This window comes from Sturnus vulgaris, chromosome 9, assembly GCF_052056855.1.
Source record: "Sturnus vulgaris isolate bStuVul1 chromosome 9, bStuVul1.hap1, whole genome shotgun sequence".
Lineage (NCBI taxonomy): Eukaryota > Metazoa > Chordata > Aves > Passeriformes > Sturnidae > Sturnus > Sturnus vulgaris.
Genome location: NC_142251.1, coordinates 7,582,407 through 7,595,743, shown reverse-complemented (window position 1 = coordinate 7,595,743; position 13,337 = coordinate 7,582,407). Strand labels below are relative to the sequence as shown.

Sequence of the window (13,337 nt, the reverse complement as noted above, 5' to 3'; positions counted from 1 at the left end):
ATCTGCTCAGTGCAAGGCTGAAAAGGTTCCATCCCTGGGGAAAGCATCGAACTGCTGATGAACATTTGGTGGCCTTTAGCAAAAACGAAGTGATTGCTGCCAACAGGATCCCAGCAGACCCGGAAGGACAGGATCCAAATTAGGTGGGATTGTGATGCAGGAATTTCAGAAGGCCTGTACAGAACACAAGGAGCTTGCTGACTAGCTCTGGTCCTTCCCCCTGCACAGTCCTTTCTTATTCATATTTTTAAAATGACAAGTGTATTGGCAAATGTCATGGCTGCATTTAGGAGAACATGGAAGCTTTCAAATGCAAAAGCTGTGTGAAGATGACCTTTCATCTCACACAAAAGCTGCTGGGCTGTGTGGTTTTCTTTTTAAATCTCACAGTATTAGAACACTTGTGGCTAAAGGTGCTCAAAACCACTTCAAATACATGCCTATGCAGTCTTACAGTACCAGAGTTTGTACTGTTCTCCAAAAGAAACAATTCAAAGGCAATTGTCTAGAAAACAATTCTCTTTGTCCTAGGTGGGTCACTTTTAAACCAACACTCACATTCACTTTCCCCTTTAGGTCTTCTCTCTGACCACCAGGACATTGCTAAGTAGATTTAGATATTCAGTAAGAATTGGCTGCAGCTGAAACCCGACTTGATGTCAGACAGGAATGTCCAGGAGACCTATTACTCTTCAAATGACTTTATGTTCAGAGTCTCAAAGGAGCAGCACCATCTTGCTTAACTATGGAGGGGAATTTGTTATGGATTATTTGTTTCTTTTTTGGGGGGTGAATGTTAATGATTTCCTTTTTTCAGCCCAGGCCAAATCCCCATTTCTCCAAAACCCTGCCTAACCATAAAGACACCTTAAAAAATAGAGTACAAATATTGTTATATAAAAATAGGTTTAGTTAAAAATACTGTATACTGTGCATTTTCAGGTGAGCTGCTTTCAGGAATGTGTTCTGTGCTCTGAAACAGCACCAGCAGTTTTTTGGTACATGTTTCTATATATTTTTGCGAGAGTCTCCTCCAAGATTGCTCTGTGAGGCTTCTCTTTGTACACAGCTGCAGGACCAGACCAATATTCACCATTATCCAAGTGAACAGGAGCGTTCTGCTGCACTCGAGGACTGTCAGAGGAAAGAAGATAAGAAACAATTATCAAATCAAGATATGGAAGAGGAATCAGCAGCACAAAACCAGCAGAAACACCAATGTAGAGCTGCTTAGCACAGATTACCTTCCACAGACCAAAATAAAAACTGCACTGCAGCTACTTTTAAGAAATGGGAACCCCCCCCACCATGTCATTCATTCAAACTGATCTGAGTACACTTTTGTAATGCCCCCCCAAATAGAATTAATTTTCAGAGAACCTGCAGTAATTTTGCTGTCTTTTTGCAGGCTGTGTGACTAGGCAAGAGCACCACAGTAGGATTTTTTGTGTCCTTTGAAGGTGAAATTGTAACCACAAGCAGCTATTTCAATATGAAGACAATCTATCAGGGGGATATTAAATTACTGTGGTTGCAGCTGTAAAGTGCTCTATCGGAAGCATCTTGGATTAACTTTTCTACCAAATACATTCTGATATAGTGGCAATCCAGGGCTCCTTCCCCACCCCATCTTCTGTGACACTGTTTTAATACTAAACACAAATACTGGCTCATCTTTCAGTAGCTTTGAGAAATTATTCCCTAGATCTATGAAGTGAAATTTATACTCTGCAAATCATTACAAAACACTGACAAGTCTGAATAGTTTATATCTAAGCATCATGACTATCTGCTTCCTCTTGATACTTTCAAAACAAAGGTTTGTGTCATATAATTAAATGAGCAATTTCCCTGTAATAAAGCATGAAACAAGAAGCTCAAAAATAATCAGAAAAAAATTACAACTGAGATGACATTTTTCACATCTGCTCAGAGATTTAGGCAGTTAAGACACTTAAAAATTAGGACTGAGTTATCTTCAGCTTTTGCAAATGTTCTCTGTCTGGGAAATGAAACTGGAAATGTGAAGTTTAAGGTGACCATCTTCACTTAAGAAATCGATTACATTTCACAGGGAAGCTTTATAGCTTCTTATATACATGTCATTTATTAATGATAGTGTCTTCTGCAATCAAACCAGTACTTAAAACTTCATCCTCAAATTATTATCAGCCAACACGTGACAAAATTTGAAAGAAACCTTATGCCAAATCCATGAATACATGTATCCAGCTGCATCAAAACAAAAGGTTTTCATTTGAAGAACAAGGGGAAGGGGGAAGACGAGCAAGATGTAGGATCAGTTTTCTAAATTCACATCTCTAAGCTTCTGCTGTCCCATGGAAAAAAAAGAAGGAACAGCTTTTGCCTTTAAACTTCTTACTTTCAAATATTAGGGTGATGCCAACCTACACCAAATAAAACAAGACCTCTTGTATGGCTCCAATATTAAAATAGAGGAAGGCCACTTTCACACTTATTCAAAAAAGCTCCATCATTTAAAGTCAGTCAATGGCATAGAGCAAATTTAAACCTGTTTATCATCTTAAGTTAACTGTGCTTCACAGTTTGGACACAAAGAAACAACCTACCAACCAAAGTCAATAGAGAAGTTAGACGGGCCCCTGGGGACTCATCAACAACTTGCAGTTTCACATCCTCCTTCCTGCACTTTGTGGTACCTCATTTCTGATGGAGAATTCTCAGGCCAACAAGCAGGCACAGCACTTGTAACTATACAACAAACAGCTCTGACACTCTTTTCCTTGGAATCCATTTCCAACAGCAGCCTAGTTCTTGCCTTTTCTTCTAAAAGCTAACTTTACCTAGAGACACTCAAAATCCAACAGTTTAATTGCAGTAAAGACCCAAAAACCAACAGTAACTTCTACAAATTCCTTATTCTGATATTGACAAAGACTTACAAAAAGACTTAATTTTCCCTTCTCTTTTTGGAGGGGTTTGTTTTTGTGTATTTCCATTAGCCAGCCCTTGTGCATGAGATACCTGGACAAAGCTACAGCCAAGTAGGGGAAGATTCCCTCTCCTGTCTCAACTGGAAACCAGCTGACAACCCGAGCTAAGCAATCTGGGAATTACACTCACAAATCATATTAACAGCAGGATTTCTGCACGCAACTCCCTGCTCTGAAATACCTGTCATATGCTTTTGTTCCCTCATACATCTCCTTTAAGAGTCCCAGAAGTTCTTTTCTGAGTGAATCATATACTAAATATTTCACAAAACACAGACCTTTTCCTTACTCCCAGCGGTTTTCAATCATCCATCTACTTTACTGCCAGCATTTGGTCGGCAGTAGCCTGTCCTTCCATGAACTCTGTCTCTGTCCTTGTATCCTGTTTACAAGCACTGTGGCAAGCACTCAGCAATCTGACTGTCCTCCAGGCCTTCATGGCTCACCCCCAGTGCTGCTGGCCTCTAAACCCAAGGAGCAGTCCTTTCCCAACCTGAGTGCCACACTTCAGATCCCACCACTTCAGGATTCTGGAGTATTAGGGCTTGTTTTTCACTTTTTTCTTGGTCTGCAGTTTCAGCATACATCTCAAACTCCCAAAGCTATCTAAAAACAAAAACTTGCACTTTCTCTCTCACAAACACATCCTACACAATTTAACTGCCCCAGCTGTCAGGACAAAGGATAAGGGAGCAGAAAGGCTCCACAGAATACAGGAGTGAGCATGGGTACAGGAGCCACAACTGCAGCAGCAGCTTCACAACCATTTGGAAATCAGAGTAATCCCTTGCACAGAGGAGATTACAAATCACAGGGATTTTTAAAGAAGTCCACAAATCATATATTAACTTTTTGGAGCTTATAAATTCCAAGTAGAAGTTTGTTATGGTACCCATATTGAAACACCCTCCTTTCAGGGGTATCCAGTGGTGATTTGGGGTAGCATTGTTAGAAAACAGTGTGTGACATTTAATTACCAAAATAAAGCCTTTTCTAATGGCAACACCTTTCAAATATAGCACCATAATCCTAGAACTTCTCCCTTAAAATCAAGAAAACCAGAAAAGCCAGAAGAGCCCAAAGAAGATTTCCAATACTTACTATCTTTCCTCCAAAAGGTACCCAAAACATTGTATAAAACACTGAGTGCATACACATAGAACATCAATATTGGTAACTTCTACTTCAGAAGTCATAAAAATCTAACAATGGTATTTTATAAGTAAATTGTTCAAATTAAACCCTGGTCATATATATGAGGAGTACACAGAGTAATTAATGTACATAAACCAGGTTTTTAAGACCTCAGGTTGCCAAGACAGCTTCTGAAATATGGCATGCTGAATCACTAAACTACACCATACAAATTTGCTGTATTTTTTGGATAATGCTTTTCCAAATATCTGTTTCAAAAAAAAAAAAATCCCCAAAACCCAGCCTCAAACCATATTACTAAATAAACTTAAATTTATTTTTGCACGCCCATAGTTTTAAGAAAAAAATCACCAAGTGATTATTTTAAGTGACATTTGCTCTCTGGTTGACAAATTCCAAAAACTTCTGCTCAAGAATAATTTTTATAGCCAAGTCCAGCTCCAAACCCGATGTTTTATGAAGACCATACTGACACAGTGCCAAACAATATCAAAGGCATAATTATATTTAACTGTATTTTGCTTTTTAGGTGAGAAAGCTTAGCATGAGTAACACCACCTGAAACCTTTTCCCTGTGCAAAGCTCAAAATAGGAAGAGAAATTTTTAACTAAATGTAAAGCCAATATTGAGTATGACTGCTTTGTGTTGGTCAGAGAAGAACTCCATACCTGCTCTGCAGCTCACTCATGGTTAAGGGCACATTATCTGAAGGTTCTCTTGTCTGAAGCAAATCATCCTAAAAAAAACCCAGAAATCAAATTCTCATTACCTTGGTTTCTGATTACAATGATCTCATTTCAAAAATACTTTCTTTCCATTTAGAGGACTATTAAAGTGCTTACATTTCTTAGGGGAGAAAGGGATAAAGTGTAATGAGCCAAATGCCATTTATGAACACTTTTAATTAAGTTCAGTACAATTCAGCTAATAATTTTCAGGTAATAAACTGGAAAGAATTTCTAGACAGTGTAGATCTAGAGAACTATGCAGACAGCAGAGGCTTCAATAAACCCCAATAAACACATTGGCAAAATGTTATGAAACCTACTGCTTACTGTTTTTGTGTTTCTTGCAGAAAAGGGGAAAAAGAACCTAAAACTTATTATGCTGTCCATTTCATGTGTTTTACAAGGCAGAAGCACTCCACACGTCTCAATTCTTCAATTCCATATCCGAGGTTCAGTACATGCTAACTGAACTTTAAAAAAAAAAATCTGATACACTCAGTGATCCTCAGTCAGCTATTCTCAGTTGCTAGAATGCAGTTTTACTTTCCAAATGGTATCTAGACATTAATGAACCCAAATTTGCCCTCTTAAGTAAAAAAGAAACAAAACACTGTGTTTTGTGTGAAGGCAGCCAGTTGCTCACCTGAGATGGGATGGTAGAAATTCCAGCACACACAATCATGCTCACTCTACTCTGAAGAGCAAAGACCCTACTTAAGGGGTGATATTAAGTGATGCTTTCAGCACAAGTCAATTGCTGTAAGGATTAGTAAACAAAGTCATCTTTCATGCTATAGGAGAAATAACTGGAAAAAAGACTGCAGTAAAAACAATCACACTTGCTGGTAACACAGAACTGGGAGAAAAGACAATAAATATAGTGGTAGATGGCAATAAGATGCCGAGCAAGCTGAACAGCAGCATATGGATGAGGAAAAACCTGAGAGAATTTATTGTGGTGAAATACAAGGTAATAAGTGTGTTTGTAAACAGGACAGCTCTCTTCCTTCAGCAGTCACAGACTACAAAGCACTGAAGAGGAAATGGGGTACAGTGGTAAATAAAACTCTGCAGCATTTGCCAGAGGGAAATTATGTTCTGGAAAGCAAAAGAAGATGGAAACATTATGATACTGTCAGAATGTCACAGCAGAAAGGTACACTGGACACCCCAAGGAATCTGCAGCAGAGCTCGAGTCTCACTATTTTTGCAGAGCACTATGAAAATGAAATTTTGGAAGACACAGCTGTATGCTTCTGGGAATGGTTATTTAGCATTAGGCTCTTTGGAATGAAACAGAATAAGAGGTACTTTTTAACCTTTCAAAGTTTGAAGAGGATCTAGACTGGAGCCAGAATCTGCTCACAACATTGCCAATACACTTGCTTTACTACTCCCTCACATTCAATATGACCCATTTACCTCAGCCATCTGCTGGGCAACACCACAGCCTCGATTTTGGGCCATGTGGGGAAACACAACCAATCCTGGTGTATTTTACAGCACTCACTGCAAGAAGAACTGATTTTTTTTTTTCTTGTTTTAATCAGGTCAGCTGCTGTTAGCACAGCTTTGACGAGCCAGCTCTACACAACTATCTGACACCACAAGACTTTTCTGTAGCATCCTTCCCTTCCTTCTGCTCAGTGGAAGAAAATAAAGTGAGAAAAATGGTCCTTTGCCAGCACTGGTTTGATCAGGTTGGTAATTAAAGACACAATACCCTAATAGCTGGATTTTTTAGGGCAGAAACACAAGGTTTTCCAACAGAAGAGGATAAGGTATCATCTTTGCTTATTAATCCCTGTGATGATTCAGCAAGTGTTTGATTCTGGAAGTGACAAGGTGCACCAAGAGAAAGCCAACAGAAAGGACCACAATTCAAGAATTCCACCACAATGTTTGCAGAGTCTTTTTGACTATATGAAGAGACCAGGTAACCAATCATCCAACTTTCCTTATCATAAAGTCATGGTCTACTGTTCTAGGAAAGCAGTCAAGAAACACTGGAGATAGTTCAGGGTGCACAAGCGTTCATTAAATGCAGGTGCTGCACTGTCAGGAAATCCAGTTTATCTTAAGTTTATTGAAACATCAGGGGAGCATTTGACATGATTTGTACCTATTCTGAACGGCTGAAATACAGAAAAATGTCATGGGCATCTTCTATTTGAGAGGCAGCAGCTCACAAAATCATAACATTCATATAAAAACTCAGGGAGGTACAGCATGAACTAGACCAAAGAGTCTTAGTATGGATGAGACAAGGTTTTTCTGAGTTCAAAACAAAACCCACAACAACTACGCTGAAAACGAACATTGAACAGAAATGAGAAAATAATCAGGTTAAGTGAGAATAAGGTGAAAGAATGACCTGCCCAATATGGCTAAATCTGGGGACATAAATAAATAAATAAATAAACAAGCAAGGACTTCAGAGTGAAGAGAGATGTTCTTCAATCCATCTTGCAGGAGTGGATCAAGACAACAAAGATCACTCCTGCCATGGGTTTCCTGTAGCCATCTGTCCCCCCATCCCAGCAGTGCTGCATCTGCCCTTGCTGTGGGGAATGTGAGGGGGCACATCAGGGCTCCCACACTTTTCGTCCCACTTCCCACTGATACAGGGAACTACTGCCGAGGGGAAAGGTGGACAGCTGGAGACAGTAGCAACTTAAAATTGCACCAACATTCAAAAGCAAATTTCTGTCAACATTCCATTTTCTAAGAGAGAAACTGAAGCAAAAAAAAGATTCTTTTCTCCACTTTAGGAGACTTATGTCTCTTCTAACCCACCAATAACATTTCTGAGTTAGATTGCCAGAGCTCCTCATCATCTTATATCATAATCATCATTATGATCATTGTATCATAATCATCTCTCATCCTTAGAACCTTTTTATCCTACCTTTCTTTTGCCTCACCTCACACTCAGGATTCTAAATTCTCTGCAGATGAACAATCTTCTTATTCAGCTGGTACAATGCCCTGGCATTTTTTTGAGAAACTGTGTTTCTCAGAATCACAATGGGAAAAAATTTTGTCTGTCTAAAACCACACCTCGAAATTTCATCAAGGATAAAATATTCTGTTCCCAGGTGTAATCTCATTAGACAAAGAGCTCTGTTCATTGAAAGCCAGGTAATTAAAGGAAAAAAGCACACATCTGAAGAATAATATTAGCTCTAGAAACAGCTGGATACATGCAGCTGCTGATGTGCAGCTGCACAACATGATAATCCTTGATGTTCCACACATCTGTAACATTTTTTCCTTAAATTTGGAGTGGAGAATCAGAATATAAAAAACTCTAAACCCCAATAAAATTGTTCTCAATAAGCCATGAGAGGGTTGCCTGTACCACTTGCCCACAAAGGCGAAAGATAAGGAGGCTTCTGAAACCAGTGTGAAACAGTTGAGCTCACACACCAAATCCATATTTCTACAATCAAGGCTCTCCCAAAGGACAACATTATAATAAATCCAAGACTGTGAGCACAGTTCCCTTTTTCAGCCATTTTTGAGAAGAGAAGGATTCAGTATGCAGTCAAACTTACAAATATGAGGCGCTGTCTAGCACTGTGTGTCCTTAAAATATTTTTCACTCTTTTATGGATCTCATCTCCATTTGCTGGTGAAGGCCAGCCAGTGCTAAATCTGCAAGAGGAAGAGGAAAAACAAAGTGAAGAAATATTTTCTTGTTGAAAAACTCATTGATTCACATTTCTTTTTCCTTTTAATTATGAAGCATGCATTACTTCCTTCTATTTGGAACACATACAGTGTTTCAATTTGATTGTTTTCCTCCTCTGGGGTACAAGTAAAGAAACATTTCAAAGCAGTGCATAAACAGTATGCAGCCACAACACCAACAGAAGATGAAAAACATAGAAAATGTTGATGATTTTGTAACTTGAGCAGTATTTCTGTAACATTTGTGTGGTCCCTACAGAATAAAAAAGCTATACTATTCCCAGTGATCAGGTTTCATTTGCCTCTCTTTAAAGGAAGTATTGCACACATGAAGTTCTTTTCACTGGAATAAATCAAAAGGAACCTAACCCCAATGCAAGCAAATTGGAAAACACATGGGAGTCAAAAACTTGCAATTGCATTCTTTACTTCACAAGAGGAACTTCATTTCAAGTTGAGCTTTTTAATATTAAAAACTAGGTAGCTTGCTTGGTATGAGTAATTTAAAACAAACAGCTACTTTTGGATTTTTACCTTGTTATGTTTTGGATTATTTTTTTCCACTTTACTAAAAAAAGCTCTCATCCTTCTTAGCAAGTTCAAAAGATGGCAGAAATTTCATATCAATAGCTATTCTCAGCAGCCTTAGGGAGGCTACTAAGATTTTAAGAATAGGATCGTTTACATGCCAATTGTGTTATTACATTAAAAAAATGTATTTTTTTAAAAAAGAGACATCAATAGAATAATTGGAGGGAAGTCATGGAGCGCTTACTTACACAAGCTCGTCACACTGGAAAGAAACAGAGCAACAAATAAAGATTTGTGCATCTTCATTTCAATGTTGCCTGAGCTCTGAGAGCTTGACTTCGCACCAAGAAAATCCCAAGTGATGATGTGGCATCATGCTCATGTGAGCACGGGTCACTGGGCGAGCTGAGAGCTGGCAAAGCAGGCGCTGCAATCTGAGCTGCCGAGCTGCAGCCAACAGCAGCACGGAGCTGCCATTCCCTGCCTGCATCGGCAGCACCAGCAACGCCCACGGGCTTTGCCTTCCCAAATTGGATGCAGTGCCCAAACAGCACGACTCTGAACCCTGAGATTGCACAGTTTGCTCTGTATTGGGGCTGCGAGTGCCAGCTCTTCTGCTCTCCTCTCTCCAGGTTATCACATTCCCTTCATTATCCAGTCTATCACTCTCAAATCCCCAGTCTGATCTTGCCTGGCTCAGTTCACCTTCACCAAACCTCCAGAAATTTCAGTACAGCTAAAGAACTGCCCAGCTCCTTTCAAAAACAACAAACCAAGTACACAGGGAAAGCTTCAGTACCAAACAAGCGGCCTGGCAATGTAAAAATTAATGAAAGCAGGGAAATGGGAATTTTCCTCTGAAAATGGGAAGTGCCAGATTATCTTGAACGTAGAGTTCTTTGCAATCTTTTGGATCATTCCTTTTAGTACCAGAGACAGAGACTGAAATATAACTAGAAAGTGACCAGTTTGCTGCTTTTGAGTAATCTTCTTCTATTTTCTTTTATCTAAGCAACTTACTTGGACTCACTTATTGTTGCTTGTACATCCAATATATCTCTCTTGGTTCTAAACAGCAACGGTATTTTCAGCTTATTTATGAGTTTCTTTAAATCAATTCATCTACTTGAGAATGCTTCTATTTTTCTTCAGGAAAGGGTGCCAAGAAATGACACAATATTGGAAATATATAACATATAATCTATATGGGGATGTATTTCAACATTTTTAATGATTTTATCATTGTTTATGCTTGGATCACTACAAGCAGGAATTTTCACCAAGCTGACTACAGCATTGATATTACTATCCTGAGAATTTTACTATTAATTCCAAACCCAAGAGTATGTAAGGCAAATTCATACTGTACAATTCTTTGCATAGTAGAACCCAGCAATCTGTTGCACGCAAAGATTTCACATAACTTCTTCTAAAATAAAGTAAAATGGTTTGAGAATTTTGTTAGGGGAGAAAAGCATTGGCTTTAAAGAAACAGAAGTCTGAGTCCCTTAAGCAGAAAGGAATATTCATTTCCCTAAAGCAGTCAAACCCCATTTGATGTACTGCATTACAATGCATGTGCTCTACCATCCTGTGTTTTGGAAAAAAAAAAAGCCTCTTCTTTTTTTAAAAGAAGACAGGTAAGGAAAAGGGTCTGCAATGATACTATCATCTTATGGCTTCCCATTAGAATTTACAACATTTACTGATATTAAAGGACCTCTGAAATTCATGTTTAAAAATCTGCATCCTAGATGCAGTGAGTCATTTCCCATCTGACAAATAAAAGATAGAGCCATGAAGTCATGGCATTTTCCCTTATTTATACAGCAGCTGCTGTTCTTCCAACACTCAGGTTGCTTGCTCTGAGAAGCTGGAATAGATTGCCTTTGGGAAATAAATTTTATGAAATTCCTATGTAAGATTTCAGGTCATTGTTATTAATTGTAAATTTACAAATATCCTTGGAGATAAATGTATCTGCTTTTGGGGAAAAAAAAGAAAACCCAGCTTGCTATTGTATCAGTTAGAAAATACATGGCCATGTCTGCAAGAAGAAGATTTAAGTACTTAATTCAAGAACTATTAAATTCTTCCTCCAGGTGATTTTATGGATCAATCCACTAGTGTGCGCTGTGGTATAACAAATGTTGGCCCTTCACACAGACCACAAACTTCATTTACAAAAAAAAAAATTAAAAAAAAATTCAAAACCTTAAGTGTGATTAAAAATGGAAATGGTATCAGCTTCCTTTTAATTAGCTTTTCTAGTATTTTCATTGTCTAATTTTAGTAACAACTATAGGGTCTAATCCACGTTTCAAGAATTATGTTAATATTTACCAACTGAAATGCAAACTAAAATAAAATCATGCCTGAAACACAACAACTATAATCTGAAGTGAAACCTTTTTACAATATTCTAACTCTCCTATTGGAAATACTTTATAAAGCAAGCTTTATTGCACAGCTTCTTGGAGTATAAATAAAGGATTCCATTTGCTCAAAATCACCAGTAACAACCCCTTAAAATGACCAGCTACTTATTTATGTGATTAAGGTGTCACTATCATATTGCAGTGTTCAAAGGAAAGTCATTTCATTTCAATGACTGTTTGTCCTGATAAACGAAATAAACTTCTACAGCTGTATTCTTTGTCATACTTTCAATTTTCCCTGGGCCTTGCAAACATTCTGCAGTTACATCAGTTTAAATTGTTTATTGATTCCAATAGATTGTATAAACACTTTGGAAATATAGCTCAGTGACCTAGAAAAAGCCAGATCTATCAGAAAACTTTTCAAGATTAATTTCAAAGATGTTGTGTTGAGTCTGATCTAGGAAACAGAACCATTTTCCCTTGTAATGTGACTAAAAGGCATTTATTTTCTTTTATGAGATAAGGATTTTTTTAAGGTCATACAGACAACATCTACCTTGATGGAAAAAAAAAAAAAGAAGCCAAACAGACAGTGTAGATTTTGTGCTAAAGATTACTTTCATGTATAATTTTATCCATGAGGATGAAATACTCCATTAGAAATGCAAATAGGATACATCCACCCATGTACTCTACTCAAACAGCAGCTTGCAAACTTGAGAGCTGTAATAAATAGGAATTTTTAAATGTCAGACAATCCAATCATCCACTTGCACATAGCAAAAACATTAATATCACATTCCAGCAGGAGATATTAATACATTTCACATCAGCAGAATTAATGCCAGAGCCTTGTGCAGAGTATTTGCAGTGGCTCTCGTGACTCCTTCCCCCAGCACGGCACCTCCCTGCCTTGAGAACAATTCTGTGCATGTGGCCTCCACCAGAACTCATCAGCTTCAAAGACACAGCCCTCACACTGAGCAAAACCACGCACAAGGACAAATATCAGAGGACAGAAATCAACAAAGTCCTGTAGCACCAGATTCACAATAGCAGAGAACGCTGCTCTAACTGGGGGGAAGAGGGAGTAAGAACACTTAATGCTGAATATAACCTGAAAAAAACATGATCTGCAAGAACTTACACATGGAACAGGAGAGAGTCTCAACAAAACAAAAAAAAAATTAACTATGAAATTAAAAAAACAACTCACATATTTTATATCTATGCAGGTATTTATTCAGCATTCACAGTAGGGAAGGACATTGCTTTACTCTCATTTTAGAAGACATGAGGTGGTAATTCAGCAGGATGGGCCTGGTTGCAGTGCATACTGGTCTGTAAGGAGGCACAATAGAAAACCTGGGCTACACTTCAGGGTTTTGCTGGTCTATTTAGTCAAGGTCACAATTTTGGTTTGCTTTTTCTTAAAGTGACTGATGGCTATGCTGCAGCTCTGAAGTGTTTTAGAGGCTCTGTTTGTACACAGAAGCCTGAATTGTAATGAAGTTATACCAACACAAACCCCCTACATTCTCACTATGTTGGAAGTGGAGGAGGGTGGCTGCTTTCACAGTGGCAGGATATTACTACAAAGCAGGAACAACCATACACAGACAGGGCCTTAAATCAGAGCACAGAAGCCTAAATATTTGGAAACAGGAGCTGACAGCTTAGCTGTGTACCAATTTGCTCTCCCTCTTCAGCAGGACATGAAAAAAAAGGCAAAATTTCTCATGCTTTCTATGTGGCTTCCCTTACTTTCAAAAGCCCTGTTTATAGTTAGGCCTTGAAGCACTTGTGACATGTTCAGTGCTGAGTTCTTAAATTGGTAAATGCTTTTTCCCACCCCCCCTCCTTCTCATATCCA

At 38.4% G+C, this 13,337-nt stretch overlaps 1 protein-coding gene across 3 annotated transcripts in view; it reads right to left on the bottom strand.

The window, feature by feature from the left end:
* Window positions 1-889: 889 nt before the first annotated feature.
* Window positions 890-13,337, bottom strand: part of SPATA6 (spermatogenesis associated 6) — a 35,168-nt gene continuing 22,720 nt past the window's right edge. For all 3 annotated transcript variants that reach the window (XM_014870665.2, XM_088169747.1, XM_014870666.2), the window contains 3 exons: window positions 8,417-8,516; window positions 4,800-4,867; window positions 890-1,134 (listed from right to left, as the gene is read on the bottom strand). In XM_014870665.2, the coding sequence (XP_014726151.1) occupies window positions 954-1,134; window positions 4,800-4,867; window positions 8,417-8,516 (349 nt within the window). In that variant the 3' untranslated portion in view covers window positions 890-953. The remainder of the gene's footprint in view (window positions 1,135-4,799; window positions 4,868-8,416; window positions 8,517-13,337) is intronic.